The 16,592-nt window shown below is 35.3% G+C and overlaps 4 protein-coding genes across 4 annotated transcripts; 2 read left to right on the top strand and 2 right to left on the bottom strand.

Annotated features, from left to right (window-relative positions):
- The first annotated feature begins 2,731 nt into the window (after positions 1 to 2,731).
- LOC106440621 (mitotic apparatus protein p62) lies at positions 2,732 to 4,259 on the top strand. Its single transcript, XM_048757134.1, has 2 exons — positions 2,732 to 3,173; positions 3,564 to 4,259. Exons 1-2 carry the CDS (start codon positions 2,789 to 2,791, stop codon positions 4,094 to 4,096), a joined length of 918 nt encoding a protein of 305 aa, XP_048613091.1. The 5' UTR covers positions 2,732 to 2,788; the 3' UTR covers positions 4,097 to 4,259.
- Positions 4,260 to 4,478: 219 nt separating this feature from the next.
- On the top strand, positions 4,479 to 6,511 carry LOC106440624 (nucleosome assembly protein 1;4-like). The gene is made up of 10 exons (XM_013882342.3): positions 4,479 to 4,551; positions 4,746 to 4,786; positions 4,879 to 4,962; positions 5,053 to 5,145; positions 5,249 to 5,350; positions 5,439 to 5,632; positions 5,722 to 5,905; positions 5,992 to 6,035; positions 6,128 to 6,242; positions 6,322 to 6,511. The coding sequence occupies exons 1-9, from the start codon at positions 4,479 to 4,481 to the stop codon at positions 6,228 to 6,230; spliced, it is 918 nt and encodes a 305-aa protein (XP_013737796.3). The 3' UTR covers positions 6,231 to 6,242; positions 6,322 to 6,511.
- LOC106440623 (beta-fructofuranosidase, insoluble isoenzyme CWINV5) lies at positions 6,235 to 8,765 on the bottom strand. Its single transcript, XM_013882341.3, has 5 exons — positions 8,318 to 8,765; positions 8,174 to 8,182; positions 7,212 to 8,080; positions 6,633 to 7,133; positions 6,235 to 6,542 (listed from the first exon to the last, which is right to left on the bottom strand). The coding sequence occupies exons 1-5, from the start codon at positions 8,481 to 8,483 to the stop codon at positions 6,369 to 6,371; spliced, it is 1,719 nt and encodes a 572-aa protein (XP_013737795.1). The 5' UTR covers positions 8,484 to 8,765; the 3' UTR covers positions 6,235 to 6,368.
- A 1,601-nt stretch (positions 8,766 to 10,366) lies between these two features.
- LOC106440622 (beta-fructofuranosidase, insoluble isoenzyme CWINV1-like) lies at positions 10,367 to 13,634 on the bottom strand. Its single transcript, XM_013882339.3, has 7 exons — positions 13,362 to 13,634; positions 13,229 to 13,237; positions 12,134 to 13,005; positions 11,886 to 12,044; positions 11,557 to 11,804; positions 11,070 to 11,157; positions 10,367 to 10,770 (listed from the first exon to the last, which is right to left on the bottom strand). The coding sequence occupies exons 1-7, from the start codon at positions 13,555 to 13,557 to the stop codon at positions 10,591 to 10,593; spliced, it is 1,752 nt and encodes a 583-aa protein (XP_013737793.2). The 5' UTR covers positions 13,558 to 13,634; the 3' UTR covers positions 10,367 to 10,590.
- Between the last annotated feature and the right edge of the window lie 2,958 nt (positions 13,635 to 16,592).

Raw genomic sequence — 16,592 nt, 5'->3', positions numbered from 1 at the left:
AAAATTTATCAAAATATAGTGGTTGTTATTTAAGATAAAAACATCACCATGTTTTAATTTATTTTATTTTTAAGTATTATACTTAAATATATTTAATAAAATATGGAAAATTGCCACAAATACCACATTCATAGTACCACTTTTCATGTCTACAATAATCATTTTTACCCTCATTAAAATTTTAATGAAGGGTAAAAAACACTTATACCCCTAGGTTAACTAATCTAGACATAGGGTTTAGAGTTAAGGGGCTCGGGTAGAGTTTTTAGAATATGAAATTTAGCTTTCTAATAAATATATAAATAAATACTTAAAAAATATAAATTTTTTTTAAAAAAAATAGTTTCAAACATAATTTTCGATTTTCAAAATAAAATTTGAAAGGAATAAAAAAAAAATTCGAAAAAACAAATTTATAAAAAAAGTTCAAATTTGAAGGGTATAACTTGAAAACATAAAAAAAAAATTATTTATTTAAATAATGATTTATTATATATATATATATATATAGTGAACAAGGATATAAGAGTTTTTTGTCGCTTAATGAAAAATGTATTTTTGAAAATGTTCTTTTACTGGTGGTAAAGATGAAAAGTGGTAACCTGAAAGTGATAAACATGAATTTCCCCCATAAAATGTATATAAATTATAAGAAATTAAAATATTTTAAAATTTTGAAACTATTTACAAATTTTATTACATAAATTTTTTTTTAGTTTTTAGAACTAGAATGGCTATTTTTTCAAATTAATAAAATATATTGTATTAATAAAATATATTAAATTTTATAATTTTTAGTTGTTGCATAGTGTGTATAATAATTATTAAAATTATTCAATAATTTTATTTATAGATATTAATAACTAATTGGTTACAACTAATACTAAAATTATCTATATTTATTTACATATATGAAGCACATAAATTATTTTACATTAATGTTAAATGATAAAAAAATGTATGGGAGTTTTATTTTTATGAAAATATTATTTATTTGATTATTGATTAATTAAAATATAGTATTTTACACAAAATAAACAAAATTCATTTTTTATTGAAAACCCACAAAATTTAGTTTTTGGCTTTTCTTCACAAATTGGTTGAAATTTTGAAAAACTAGTTTCCCTAAATTTTAGGGAATCTATTTGTTAAAAAGCTTGATTGGCAAGTGAAATAGTTTTTACAAAAAAAAAAAAAAATTAAAAACTAAAACTTGATTGCGTAAAAAATGGTTTTTTAAAAATTGGTTTTTACAAAGGGAAAATTTGGATAAATACACTTCAATAAGAATATAATTTGAAAAATACACCTTTGTTTAAGATTTTTTGAAAAATACACTTATCTATATATAAATTTACCAAATTGTCCAATCTTAATATTTATCAATTCCTATTAAACAATTTAAAAAAAATATTTTAAAAGAAAATCGTTAGAGATAGAGAATTATTTGTGAATCCACTATTCAGAATTTCTTCCAACTCTTTAATATACACATGAAGGTAATCTTTCGATAAGACTTCAATGCAAGCAACACCATTTGTTTTTTGTGACTTTAAACTGTTGGTATGTGTTTGTTCTTCCAATGCCTTTCTTTTTCCATCACTTCCTTTTTGAATCTTATACTCCATCTCTATATAAACAACATAAATTAAAAAATTTGTAAGATACACGAATCAAATCATTGGCTCAAACAGATTTATTGGATTTTCATGACACGTGAAAAAAGAAGAAAAAACCGATGAATAATAATCAGTGCAATTCTTTTTCATATTCAAAATCAAAAAAAAAAACACATATACGAATACATCATATTAGCTAGAACTTACTTGGCTCCGGTAGAGAAGATGAAAATTTTGTAGAAACAAACGTGACTTGCTCTTCTTTTTTAACAACGTGACTTGTTTATATAAGTTGAAGAAAATAAAATAAAGGGAAATCTGTATAAACTTCATGATAAAGTCAATACAAGTCATAATTCACATGTTTATCTTTGTTATTGTAAAATTTAAATGGTAAAATAACATATTTATCTCAACACACATATTTACCTAATTTTAATGATATTATTTTTATTAATTTCGAATTTATATATTAATTTCGAATTATATCTTGGGTAAAAAGGTCAATTCATAATTAAGGAAGTGTATTTTTCAAAAGTTAAAATAGAAAATGCAATTATCAAATTTCAAATCATAAATAGGGTATTTTGCAAATTATCCCTTTTACAAAAGCAAAAACCAAAAACTAAAACAAAAACTACAAACATTCAACCTCTTAGTCTAGATCCATTTCAGTGATAAACATGATATCCGTGTATAATTTAAAAAAAAAGTTACGATAAAAAAGATTAGAAGGTTGATTGTTTGTGGTTTTCGATTTAGTTTTTGGTTTTTGTTTTTGTAAAAAATATTTTTTATCCAATCAATTTTTAGCTTTTAGTTTTTGTTTTTATAAAAATCATTTCACTTGTCAATGAAGTTTTTAAAAAAATAGATTCCCTAGAATTTTATTATTCATTGTAACTAGGTTTTATTATTAGTAAATTTTATACTAATTTTTTTCACAAACCATGTCAAAATATTTCATTTAAAAAATCTTCTATTAAATATTGACATACTCTTTCAAAAAATAGAAATCCCAGTAATAATTTAAAAAAATCTCCAGCACCGATAAAATATTAAAAATTTAAAACCGCCGGGAAATGAAAAAGCGGCTATTTATTAAGAAAAACAAATGAAAAACTGGAAGTAAAAAAAAAAAAGTCCGTCTGAAAGTGGAGAAACTGACGATGGAAATCGAAGGCGAAGACGGCACGAAGCTCATCCTGAAGCCCGGAGAAAAAGCTGTCTTCGGAAGAGGAGCGGGATTCACCACCGACGACTTAACAGTGTCACGCCGCCACGTCTCTCTCGAGCTAAAACCCTTCGCCGGCGAGACCGATTCCGATAGGGTTTCGCTCGAGGTTCTCGGTAGAAACCCGGTTTGGGTACGGAAACGCGAACCGGGCGAAAAGATTCAAACTTTTCGTAAATCTGAGACTGGAGAGGTCAAGGCCGGCGATAGGTTCTGCGTTTCGGGTCAACTCCCTATCTGGTTCACTTTGAAGAGGCGCGATGAAAGAGTTTCGGATGGTGAAAGTGGATTGGATTGTATCGATAGTGATCCTGTTAAAGGTACTCACTTTCGCACTCTGCATCATCCCAATTCGTCTAATTTTGAATCTATATTGATTTTGGATTCTGGGGTCTCATTGTCCTTATTATTCTCTGTTCTGCATAGTGAAGTTGGTTTATGTTTGTCAGCACAGTGGAAGTAGTTTCCTTAAAACGGCATCGTATTGTCTGCATTGCTTATCTTTTCAATGCATAGTAGAGTTTTGTTGGTGTTTGGTGTTTGGTGTGTTTTTCTGTGAGAATGAGTCCCAATGTTCTCTGTTTTGATTTTTTTTTTTTTGTCTGAATAGTGAATTGGTATATGTTGTCTGCACAGTGGAAGTAGTTTCTTTAGATCATCTTGCTATAAGAATGAGTCTCAGTGTGTAGTGTTGTTCTGTGGTGTTGCAGAGTTTGGTTTTCTTGTGATTGGGAAAGAGTTTGATCAGTATCCAAAGAGTCGGATTCGCGATGTAAAGCAGTGGGAATGGTTCCTTGAGGATTCCACGAAAGGAAATAGCGATGATGATGATGAGGATGATGGAGATAAGAAGGGAAGGAAGGGATTGAGTAAAAAGAGAAGAAGAGGAAAGAAAAGGAATGAGGAGGACGATGATTGGAGTGCGGAAAGCGAGGAAGATAAAGAGTTGATTGTCAAATCGAAAAGAGTTGTGAGTCCAACTAGGGATGTTAACTACAGGGTTTACTCAACTAGATCCAAGAAGACTAAGAAAGACGTAAACGCAAGTAGCAGCAGCAGTAGTAGCCGTGCTCAGACTAAACAGCGTGGAAGTGTAGATATCGACGAAGAAGATGAGGATGAAACATTGGGAGGTTTCATTGTTAGTGATGAAGAAGCTGAGTTAGAAGAAGAGGACGAACCAAATACAGATGATGATGAAGAAGTAGTAGAAGAAGAAGATGAAGATGAAGATGAGGATTAAAAGATGGAATGTCCTAAAAACTTTTTTGACTACACGTGAAATGTAACCAAAGCTGATCTTCTTCTTTTTTTACTAGAATTACAATTTTTGTTCAATTGTATGAATATGTGTCATGTGTGTATGTGTTGGATATTTGATCGTATAATATAATGTTTAATTTGTATGTCCACTTATTCTTTACATTGCTGCTTCATGGGACGCCACTAAGGATCCACGTTCTTCTCCTCATACGTACGAGTTCTTCACATCGCACATGTGAATGAATTACAAATTGAAAAAAAAAAAGAACATAGCCGCTAAGTCTTCTCCTCCTTCCTTTCTCCCTCATTTTCTGGCTTTCTCTGATTCTTTTCCCTGGAAAATTTCTGTTTTCTCACGAAACATGAGCAACGAAGAGAACATCACGTCCATCGAAGCTGTTCATAACAGTGGAGGCGATTCATCTAATGCCTTGGGTAATTTCGTAACGTAAAAAAACTCTCGTTTTTATATCCAACTCATGCTCGAGAAATGTTGAGTCTTTTGATTATCCCACAAAACTCTGCCTTCTCTTTTATACGTCTGACTCAAGTAACTCCCCTGTTTTTTACTTTCTTTCTCTGGAAGCAACAATGAATAGGGTTAAAATGCTAACCATTGTGATTTGTAGATCTTGTTCCAGAGGATCCTGATCTGATTGAAGATCTTAAGGCAAGTCACTTCTACCGTTAATCAAATCAGACAATATTCTTTTTCTGTTTCATATGTTAATGATCCTTAGGTTTTGGTGCTAATACTTGCAGAACCTAACAATAAAGCGAACCTTTGATACGAAGAAACTCTCTCCTAAAGTTACCAAACGTGTTCTGTTTCTCAAGGATATTCAGGTAATAATGTCATATCCTCTGTCTCTGGAAACTATAATCTTCATTTTTTTTTTTTTTTTGAAAAGAGAGGCTCAATGTTCAGTTTGTTAGGTTAAACACGATGAACTCGAGGAGAAGTTTCTTGAAGAAAAGGCTGCATTGGAGGCAAAATACGATAGTCTCTACAAGCCTCTTTTTGACAAGGTATAGAGTAAAATATCATCTTCTCTATTGAATGTCTTGTGCTATGTTGATTAGGACTATAGTTTTGGTTGTTATTTTCCTGACGCTTACTGAGGACTTGCAGAGATATGAGATTGTGAATGGTGTGGCTGAAGCTGAGACAGAGAAAGGAGTACCTAACTTCTGGTTAATTGCAATGAAAACCAACGAAATGCTAGCAAACGAGGTTCAGTTTTTCATTTTCGAATATGTATGTTCATTAGCATGAAACATATTTTTTTTTAAAAAGACGGTATGGTTTTGGTTTTATGTAGATAACCGAAAGAGATGAGGGAGCATTGAAGTATCTCAAAGACATCAGATGTTGCAGAGTAGAAAACAATTCAAGAAACTTCAAGCTTGAGTTTCTCTTTGATCCTAATCCTTATTTCAAGAACTCGGTTCTGTCTAAAACTTATCATGTGACCGATGACGATGATGATGGTCCTGTTCTTGATAAAGTGATTGGGTAAATATTAAATCATCCTCATTTTTAAATTGTTTGATATATTGGACCTGACCTTTAAACTAGATCTCGTGTTTTTTTTTAATGTGTAGAACGGACATAGAATGGTGTCCAGGTAAGTGTTTGACTCATAAGGTTGTTGTCAAGAAGAGGCCAAAGAAGGGTTCAAAGAAAGTGAACAACATCCCCATGACTAAAACCGAAAACTGCGAGAGTTTCTTTAACTTCTTCAAGCCTCCTGAGATTGATGAAGTTGATGAATGTTATACAACCATGGTTAGACTATTTGTAATGCCTTCTCTCTTTTGATTTTGGTAATGTTTTTCATCAGCCAAGTGTAAAAAATATATATATTCTTGCAGGATGAAGAACTCCAAAACCTGACGGATCAAGACTATGACATAGCGTAAGCTTTTACTGTTTTACATTCTCTGACAACATTGACACATATGTTCAAGTATGTGTATTCTTAAGTTTTGGTGTTTTTTGGCTTTACAGTGTGACAATCCGAGACAAACTGATCCCTCACGCAGTTTCATGGTTTACTGGAGAGGCTCTTGTTGATGAAGATGAATATAATGATGATGAGAATGATGACTAACGAGAAGAGAAGGTTTGTTTCTATTAGAGTTTGCAAATTAAAAGAGGAGCTTCACATTCTCTAACTTAAATATGGTTTTTATTTATTTCAGATACACCAAGAGTTCCAAGAATCTCTCACACATATGAAGAAGTAACTTTAGAGAGAAGACTTCATGCTCCATGCACTTAGGCTTAAAACATCAACATTCTGAGATCCATTGTTAAATGCAAAGAGATGTGTATTTTCTCCTATTGCCATTTTTGGGTAAACTCTTGAGGTAATACATGTTTTCCCTTTCCCACCAAAACTCTCCACTATTGAATTATCAATCTACAACACAAAAAAAAAAACACACACACACATTAGTAAAAGAAGGAAAAAAACTCAAACTAATCTTGTGAGAGGTGGAGAAAGACTCACCAAAGTTCTGAGAGAGATTGATTGGTTAGGAGATATATCAAGAAACGCACCATATGTTGTTTTATCATTCCCTTTGTCCAAACTCGATCTGCTTTGGTCACTACACATCACCACCACATGGTCCATACTCTTCTGACTAGCTTTGAAGATTCTTAGATAGACCGATGTGTACTCTTCCAAGTTCTTGGAGGCCAGAACCATCAAACCGAATGGACCTAAACCGGAATTAACCGACGATGCATTCTTCTGACTGCAAATCAATTGTGGGTCGGTCCAACCCGGTTCAATCACATCTGCTTTCTCTAAACCACTCACTTTGAACAAAACATCCACGTCTGCTTGTGCAGCTGTGACCCCATGCACGTCAAGTAAAGATCCTCCTCCCTCCAAAACCTTGTTTTCCCACTTGACTTGCGTGGTACGTAACCTCTCTATTTCCTTAACTGGCCATTGCATCAGTCTCTTTCCTGATTTATCAAGCCATACTTTCCTTGGAATCGCCTAATTAACCACAGATCAATTAGTTGATTAACCATTGAATTAAACGGTAGGTTAAATAATAATCTCATCTTGGTTTACCTGCAAACCGGCCCAACCCTTTTTGATGTTATCCTTCTCCGGCGACGACTCGTTGACCCAACCCCACAAGATCCTCCGTCGATTAACCGAGTCGTAAAAAGTCTTCGACGCGTAAAATTTACCATAATCATATCTCGGAGCCGTAACGTCCTGAACAAAACCATCGTCCGGCACATACTGATCTCTCACTTGATCGTACGTACCAATCGTGTAGTAATCGTGACTTGTGTCTGATAAGCTCACTTTAAGCACGTGTTTTACTGACACACCAAACGACGACGTATCTACTCCGTCTGAAGTGGTTTTCGCAACCGGGAAAAAGTCAGGACACTCCCACATTCCGGAGCCGTCGTTGTAGTGAAGAGGCTTCGCCGACTGCTTCCAGCTGACGAAGTCGCGGCTCGTGTAGAGAAGAGCTAGTCCACGGCGACCTTCCTGGCTTCCGGTGATCATGCGCCACCGTCCGTTACGGCCGAGCCACGCGGTGGTCGGGTCGCGAAACGCGGTGGAGTTGATGTGGTTGACGGCGTTTGGTGTCACGAGAGGGTTCACCGGAGACTTGGTCCAGTGACGGAGATATGGGTCGGAGAGGTTTTTGGGTTTGGCTAGGTTTTGGACCTGGCGGTTGTTAACGTCGTTGCCGGTGTAGAGAATAACGGGTTTGCCACTGGGGAGAATCGTGACGGAACCAGACCAGCAGCCGTTGATATCGGACGGTCGAGATGGTTTGATAGCTGGAGAATGTGGGGTCCAGTTAATGAGGTCCTTTGATGTTGCGTGGCCCCACACGATCTCGTTGACTTTCATGACGGCGCCGTTTGGGTACCACTGGTAGAAGAGATGGTAGACTCCGTTGTATATCATAGGCCCTGTCCAAATACATAATCACATAAACATAGATATCAATCTTTTTCTATACGAATTGATTCATAAAATAATATTGTGTGAGAAAAGTAACTAACCGTTAGGATCTTGTAACATCAAAGCCCCAAACATATAAAAAAATGAGTGAAGAGATGTAAAATGTACACAAATTATTAGAGAAATGGAAATATATAAAGATAACCCAATGAAACTGAATAAATTTGTTCGGTAGATAAGAATACCGTTCATCCAATTTTTGGGAGGCTGGAAATGATAACTGGTCCGGTAAGGCTGATTCTTGATTCTGTTGGGGGAGTGTTTCAAGGCCTCAATAACAATAGCATTGTCAGCAAGAAACAAGGAGGCCAACAAGAAAATGGCAGTGTTACACCAAAGTAGATTAGCCATTAATTATAACTCTTTTTATTTATTTCTCTGAGGTTCTATGTTTGAGTTTTACTTCAAAATCGTGAAAAATGTCCAATTTATAGGCAGTGAGGAAGGTTTTTTTGGGCGTGCTAGAGGTGGTGGTCCATTTTGGTAGTAAGGTTCTGTTATCTCGAGCCAAATGGCATTTTCATGTTTGTTGAAATCAATACTAATTTTCTCCATTATATTTTGTTATAACAAAGTAGGAATAACTCGTTTAAGTAGCCTGGTTTTCAATATAAACCTCAATACAATATATAGTTTTAATGATACTTTTCACCAGTTTTGTTTGATGGACCTAAAAATAACTGAAATTTTAAATGTTTTTAACAATACGTATGCTAAATAACTTATGCTCAACGGTGAAGAATGTTCCAAAATATCATAGTCTTTTGTTGTCTCGCAACTGAAAGTATTTCCCACTCAAACAACATGACTTAATGAATGTCACTGTCCCATCATTGATGTGGGTATATTTCATGCTCCAAACACATAGGCTTTAGACATCAACAACACTTTTGAATTACTTAGGCGGACCATCTCCAACAATAACATCAAATTTGGTGTTGAAATTACAACAAATTTGGTGTTTTGGTGTTATAATTCTTTAATCAACTCCAATAATAATATTATATATTATTTAATGTTTTCAGTTTTAAAGTTTTTATATTTTTATTATTTGTAATTGATAAATAATTATCTTATCACATTTAGATTATTATTTTTATTTTTATTATTTGTAAGTAATAAATGATAATAGTCATTTAGTTATTTATTTTGAAAATAAAAATTTAATTTGTATTTCTGTGAAAATAAATTAAAAATAAAAATAATACATATATTTATGTTTAACTACAAATTTGATAGTAATTGAATTATATTATAAAATGAAATATAATAAAATATGTATTTTAAAGATTTGGTGTGATGAATAGTGTTACACCAAATTTGATGTAAACACTATTCACATTACACCAAATTTGGTAGGATGATGTCAATTTTAGTATCTTGTTGGAGATGAAACTATACCAAATTTGGTGTTTTGGTGTCTTGTTGGAGATGACTTCAGAAGCAAAGATAATGTACATTTTCCTCTGTTGCCAGCTTAAGATATAGTTTTGATCTTTATGCATACTTTGCCTCCTCCACCATTTATAGCTCCACACTATTCTATAAAAGGAAAACAGATTGAGAAGTCAATTTGAAATTGAATAGGATTATACCTACAAAGTACAGTGACATGTGATTCTTCTTGAACTATCTTTTGGAACATCAAAAAGACAAAATCAAAGATCCTCAAAGTGCGATCTTCCCACTAAGTTCTCTCCCATAACACTCATCACATTCTCCTAATCATTTTGAAGGTACGTTTCCAGAGTGGGTCTTTGTAAAATCAAACTTTAATACATTAACGGGTTCAGGGCTATCCATATACTATAACAACTAAAAATTTAACCATTTAGTCAATGTCTATGTACACGCGGGTATGATCGTGAACCTAGGAGCTTATCAGACTCATGACTGGCAATTTCGTAATTAAGAAGGATTGCTGTAGCTTAAACAACAATGCTTAGGATCGGAATGAAAATTTTGGTCACTCATTAATAGCTAATAAATGATGACTTGGTTGGTAAGAAGTTATTTCCCGAAGTGAAAATCGAATTATGCTGAGAACTAGGCACACATACGTACTTATTGACAAATTTTGGGGCCAAACCGTTACGTTCAATTGTATTCGAGTTATATATGTATATATACGTCCGCGTCTATTCATATAAAGTCCGCTATTATATTCGTTGGAACTTGGAAGATTTAGACTACCGACAATAGACTTGTAAATTTAAAATAGTAAACCAACTCTATGAGAAGTCAAATAAAATGTCATATAACTTGAAAATTATCTCAAACAAACAGATCTGACTCTATTTTGACAACCAAACAAACTGGACCTTATAAGATCTTCAAAATCATATCATATAATTAAATGCTCAACAAATGGAGATATGCATATACGCGTGTGTGTGTGTCTTTTTTTTTTTTTTTGGTCAAACAAGTGTGTGTGTGTGTCTATCTCCGCCATATGTGATCAACTGATTTGGGCAGACTTCATGCTCCAAGCGCTTAGGCTTAAGACATCCACACTTTGAGACCCATAATTAAAGGCATATAGATGTGAACCTTTTCCTATTGCCAGTTTTGGATACACTCTGGAGGTAATGCATGCTCTTCCCCTTCCACCGAAACTCTCCACTACTGAATTATCAATCTACGACAACAAAAATAATAAAAAACTTCTCTAAGAAATCTATAAGAAAGATTACCAAAAAAAAAAAAAAAATCTATAAGAAAAATATTATATACTCTTGACCAGAAATTAAGCTTTTTTAACGGCGGTTAATTAAGCTATTTAACAAGTATTTCTTTGGGGGGGGGGGGGGGGTCCAAATTTCAAAAGATATTCCCAAACGGGATGGCGTGTCTTTTCTAGACCTGCATGCGTTTTTTGACATTTCCTGAAATAGTAACAGATATACAAAAGTATGTGTGAAGTGGAGACTTAATTACCAAGGCTCTGAGGGAGAGTCGTTGGCGAGGATTAATATCCACAAAAGCTCCATAAGTTGTTTTGTCATTACCTTCCTTCAGTGAGGATCTGTCCCAAATTCAACATCACCAAAAGGCCACACAATTAGAAAGTCAAATTTTGGATATAAATATTATCAAGAAAATTCAGTTTTTATGTGTATGGCTGTTGAAAAAATTTAAATATAAATATTTGCTATAAGAGATTATCTAGATTAATGTATTTAATACTAATTAAGTACTTAATAAGGATCTTAGAACATGATTGTTGGGAGGTTTTTAGGGTGAGGTTCTTAACGGAAAATAAGATTCCGTTTCTTAACTTTTAACTAAAAAGATAAAAACCATCATTTAAATAAGAGTTTTAAGAGACGGTTCTTATCTTTTTTAGTTAAAAGTTAAAAGATGTGTTCTTATATTCCACCCTAAGAAATTCCCAATAATCCTGCTCCGAAGCAAGAAAACGTACCTGCTTTGGTCACTGCACATGACCACAACGTAATTATTGCTATTTCGACGGGCTTTGAAGATTCTAAAGTAAACCGATGTGAACTCTTCCAAGTTCTTAGATGCGAGAACCATTAAACCGAATGGACCTAAACCGGACTTAACCGATACATTCATCTGACTACATATCAACTGTGGATCAGTCCAACTCGGTTGTATCACATCCGCTTTCTCCAAATCTCTCACTTTGAACAAAACCTCCACATCCGCCTGTAACAAATCACAAGATTTTTTAAAAAAATCGAATTTTCTAATACTAATTATTAATATAGATATATAAAATAATCACACCTGTGCAGCTGTCACACCATAGACTTCTAGTCTAGATCTTGAATCTAGAACTTTGTTCCGTAAGTTGACTTGATTCGTACGTAATCTCTCTACTTCTCTAACCGGCCATTGAATCAATTGTTTCCCGGACCGGTCAAGCCAAATTTTCCTCGGAATAGTCTAATAAAAAAAGAAAACGAAATTTTATCCAATACCTACCAAACTATGCTTTACTTTACTTTAGTCTAAACTCAATCTAAAAAAGTTACCTGAATACCGGACCAGCCTTTCTCGACATCATCCTCAACCGATGATGACTCGTTAGTCCAACCCCACAATATTCTCCGGTTCTTGGCTGAGTCATAAAACGTTTTCGACGCATAGTACTTTCCGTAATCGTATCTAGGAGCCGAACTGTCCATCTTAAAACCCTTGTCGGGTACGAACTTATCTCCAACCCTATCGTACGTACCGAGCGTGTAATAATCATGTTTCGTGTCGTCCAAGCTAACTTTCAACACGTGTTTTAAAACCTCATTAGGTTCACCAAAAGACGACGTTTCCACGCCTTTGGAGCCAAACCTAGTCACGGGGAAAAAATCTGGACACTCCCACATTCCACTTCCGTCGTCGTAATGCAACGGCTCGGTAGATTTTTCCCATTTTAGTAAGTCTTTGCTCGTGTAGGTAATCGCTAGTCCACGACGGTGGATCTTGCTTCCGATGATCACTCTCCATTTATTGTCGTGGCCAAGCCACGCGGTGGTTGGGTCACGGAACGAGCTGGCGTTGATGCCGTTGACGGCGTCAGGAGCCATCAGAGGATTTAAAGGAGACTTTGTCCATTCAACGAGATATGGGTCGGAGAGATTCTTAGGCTCGGCTATGTTTTGGACCTGTTGGTTCTTGGGGTCGATTCCGGTATAGAGGATAACCGGTTTGCCGTCCGGGAGAATTGTAGCCGAACCGGACCAGCATCCCTTGATATCGAACGGCTCAGATGGGAAGATGGCTGCAGGATGTGGGTCCCAGTTGATTAAATCTGTTGACGTGGAATGGGCCCACACTATGTTACCCCACACGGCGCCATTCGGGTTCCATTGGTAGAAAAGATGATATATTCCTTTGTATATCATAGGGCCTGTATACATTGAAATGTTTTTGCATGAATACATGTAAGCCTCGTGGTGCAGCGTAATAAAAGGTCGACCAATACATTAGAAAAATCAAATATACGGTTGGTATGTTAACTTATTGGTATATTTAATGTTTCTAAGAAATAATAAAATCCTAGATTTTAGGGAAAATGATATATCTATTGGATAGGAAGAGTTGACTAAAGCAAGAGGAGAAAAAAAACTAACCATTTGGATCTGCTCACGGCCAAAGATCAATCCAATTTGTCCAAGCAAGAACCATAAAGAATGAACAAAAGGTTAGAGAAATGAACACAATATGACAGTGAGGTTGAGATTGATATGGTAGTATTAAACGTACCGTTCATCCAGTTTTTGGGTGGTTGAAAATGGAAGCTGGTCCGGTAGGGCTGGTTTACAGAAGGAGATTTGATGTTAGTGCTTTGGGTAAGTCTCTTGTAGACATGGTGTGAGGCTTCGAGATCGACGACATAGTTACTAATAATTAAGGTGAATAACAACCAAACTCCAATCTTGGAGTTAACTTCTTTGGTCATTGTGTTTTTACGTTTTTTTTTGTTTATGGTTGTTGTTTGAAGGACTGTAGATCATGTGAAATTTATAAGCAAATGAGAAGGGCAAGCCTGTCAATATTAAGAATTGAATATTATATTTGCAAATCGAGTTTTCTTTGTTTGTTGGCTTTATGTTAATAATGAAGGTTCATACTGCCATAAGTCAGACATCTAAACAAGTTGTTTCCAACAATTTTCGTTGTTTAAAAAAGACTCTTAATTAAATGGTTTAGGACTTCGTACCAAACTCTTAGAAACCATATCGACACATACAATTTGTATGGTGTAAAAGAAAGATGATGTTTTGTAGAATTAAACTAAAAAATGGTAAACATTTGTATAGAGTAATTCGAGGAAATAAAAGTTAGCAAAATTTGAAAATGATTTTTTTTTGTACGTCAGAGATAATTTTTGTTAATCTAATATAATCTTAGCTATCAGCGTTTTTGGTTACATAGTAAAACCAAATTTGGATAGGTGAAATAAAAATTTGGATTGGTGAAACTATAAGTTTTATATAATAATTGTTTTATCCCATTCCGTTAGTCAACTAATATTATCTGGTTTGCGAAGGCAAGCGCAACGTGACAAGTTTAATGCTCGAGCAAGGCATGGAGAAGAGAATGGGGTCAGAGAATAGCTGACAAAAAGTCAACTATTTTGGGCTATCAGAATATGCTTAGTCTAACATCTCGAGAATAATATCATATTTGACCGTATTTCGGTACAATATATTGGTATTAAAAAACCTATATATTCAGTACAAAACGATAATAATCATAATAATCCAACAAATAACAAATTTGGTGATTCACACGGAAGTCTAGAAGTCAAAACAGTTCATAAGAACGTGTCTCCGCTCCCACCATCCGATCATACATGAGGCAAAAAGATTAGAAAATGAACATATGAAAAAGTGATTAAATGTTTGAATACAAAATAGTGGAAAAGTCAAATTTTGGACTCTACCTTTGTCCCTTTGTAGTATCCTCCTTCACATTTCAATACAACTTTATAGTCTTTTGCATACCAAAAACAGACAGTACCATGTCCCCTAACGTATCCATATAATACACCAATCCGAATCCTTTTTAACCACTAATACATCGATCTATTGTCAAACAAATCCACTAATACCTTTGGGTGACAGCTTTAACCACGCATAAGAGGAATTCCATCCAGTGTATATTCCGATTACAAATATCTTAACGAGTTTAACTAGTTTGTTTAGAACAAGACCAGTTCAAAATAAATAATGATTATTGTAAGTTTTGGATTAGTTGACGGTTAACCAATATAGAAAACAAAAGTAACCAATGTGACAACTGACAAGTCCAAAACCATGCTGTTGGCCGCGGCACGCAATAGAAACTGCTGCTCCCAAAAACATGTGTTGCTCTAAGTCTATTTGGTGAAAGTCATGCGAAAAATAGAATTAGCCTAAAATAGCTGATAAGACTGATAACTTATCTTGCTAAAAAAAAAAAAAAGACTGATAACTTATCTTGCTAAACAAGTTAAATATGCAAGAGATATTGTAGGTGGCTGTATTGTCTTTTGATTCTACTATAGCCGATTTTATTCAAAATTTATCCTTAAGACAAATGGTTTTACTATCATATAAGTATATAACTGAATCTACACTATGATGGTCAAACGATATTCAATTTACTCTGTTTAGTCAAAGTAAATTTATGTAAAAAGCCATTTTATTTTCTCTGTGTTGTTTAACTAACTCAACCAAATTGCAACGTAAAGAAAATACACGCATTAATGGTTGGGTACAAGGCGTCCCGCAATGCCTAAGGGTCGCGGGTTCGAATCCATCGTCCTCAGATTACCTGTGGCCAGGTGATAATGGTATCTAACTCCACTTGCAAACAACTGGGTTTGGCTGGCGCCGGTGATTAGGCCCCCGGGAATTAATCGGTTGGATCATGGCCCGCCGGATAATCGTTTGGTAAGTCGACCGAACCATGTACCTTATTCGTCTTACTAGAAATTTTATCCCAACAACAACAAAGCATCATCTAATCATTTTTAAATTGACGTGCTATATTATATGTTACATGCTTCTGTTTCCACCCCATACGAAACATGTGACGTATAAATTAAGCTCATTATTAGCAGAAAAGATAGGAAGATATTTGCCCTTTTAAAGTATTATTAATAAGCTCAGACGTGGGGGTTGGTGAGAAGAGGGTAGCGATTGGCGAGGGAGTGTTGGATGGAGAGAGACGGTGGCGCGTGAGAGGCGGGGTCGGAGTGGTGGAGGGCGTAGGAGAGTAAGGGGAAGATCTCGAGATCGTGATCCATCTTTTTATTCTCTGTTTTGTTGGTCAAGGGAGGTCGAGGATCTGGGTTCTTGTCTGGTTCGATGTTGGTTGGTGTGGCTGTGACTGATTCGAATCCTTGATCTGGTTCGCGGTGGTGGTTTGAGCCGGTTCAGATATGGGGATTAGATGTTCTTTCGGATCTGGTTTGTAGCTTGTCAATCGATGCTCATGGAGCCCAATGGATTCAGTTCGTCTCTCTCCTCCCTCTTTATCTAGTTAATAGTCAAGTTGTGTTCGTTTGTGGGTTGGTGTTGTCTTGTCTTCTTCGGAGTTCAGCTGTGTGTGAAGCTATATCAACGGGTCATTATATGGCGGGGCTATGTATTCCGGGTATGGCTTTGTTGATGTTGTGCTTTCCGCTAGTCGTAGCTGCGGAACTGGGGGCCTCCTGCTTCTTCTCGTTCTCTCGATCTTCCGGTGGTGTGTGTTTGTCAAAGTCTCTTTTGTGGGGTTCGTCTTTTGGATGGTAAGTTGCTGTGGAGGTATCTACTTGCTTTCTCCTTGCCGTCATGGTGTGGAGTGAGGTTTCAAGACGAAGCAGTGGTTTCGATCTCTGGCTCTTCTCTTGCGAGGAGGTGACCATTCTCTTGCTTGTAGATGGTTGAGTTTGGGTACACGAGTGTCCGCGTGTTTGAGCCGTTGGTCCTTTTTGACGTTATCCCTTCTTGGAGTTTCAAGTCT

Source organism: Brassica napus, chromosome C5, assembly GCF_020379485.1.
Source record: "Brassica napus cultivar Da-Ae chromosome C5, Da-Ae, whole genome shotgun sequence".
NCBI classification, from domain to species: Eukaryota; Viridiplantae; Streptophyta; class Magnoliopsida; order Brassicales; family Brassicaceae; genus Brassica; species Brassica napus.
Note: the sequence above shows the minus strand (reverse complement) of the source record. Positions and strands in the feature narration are given on the sequence as shown.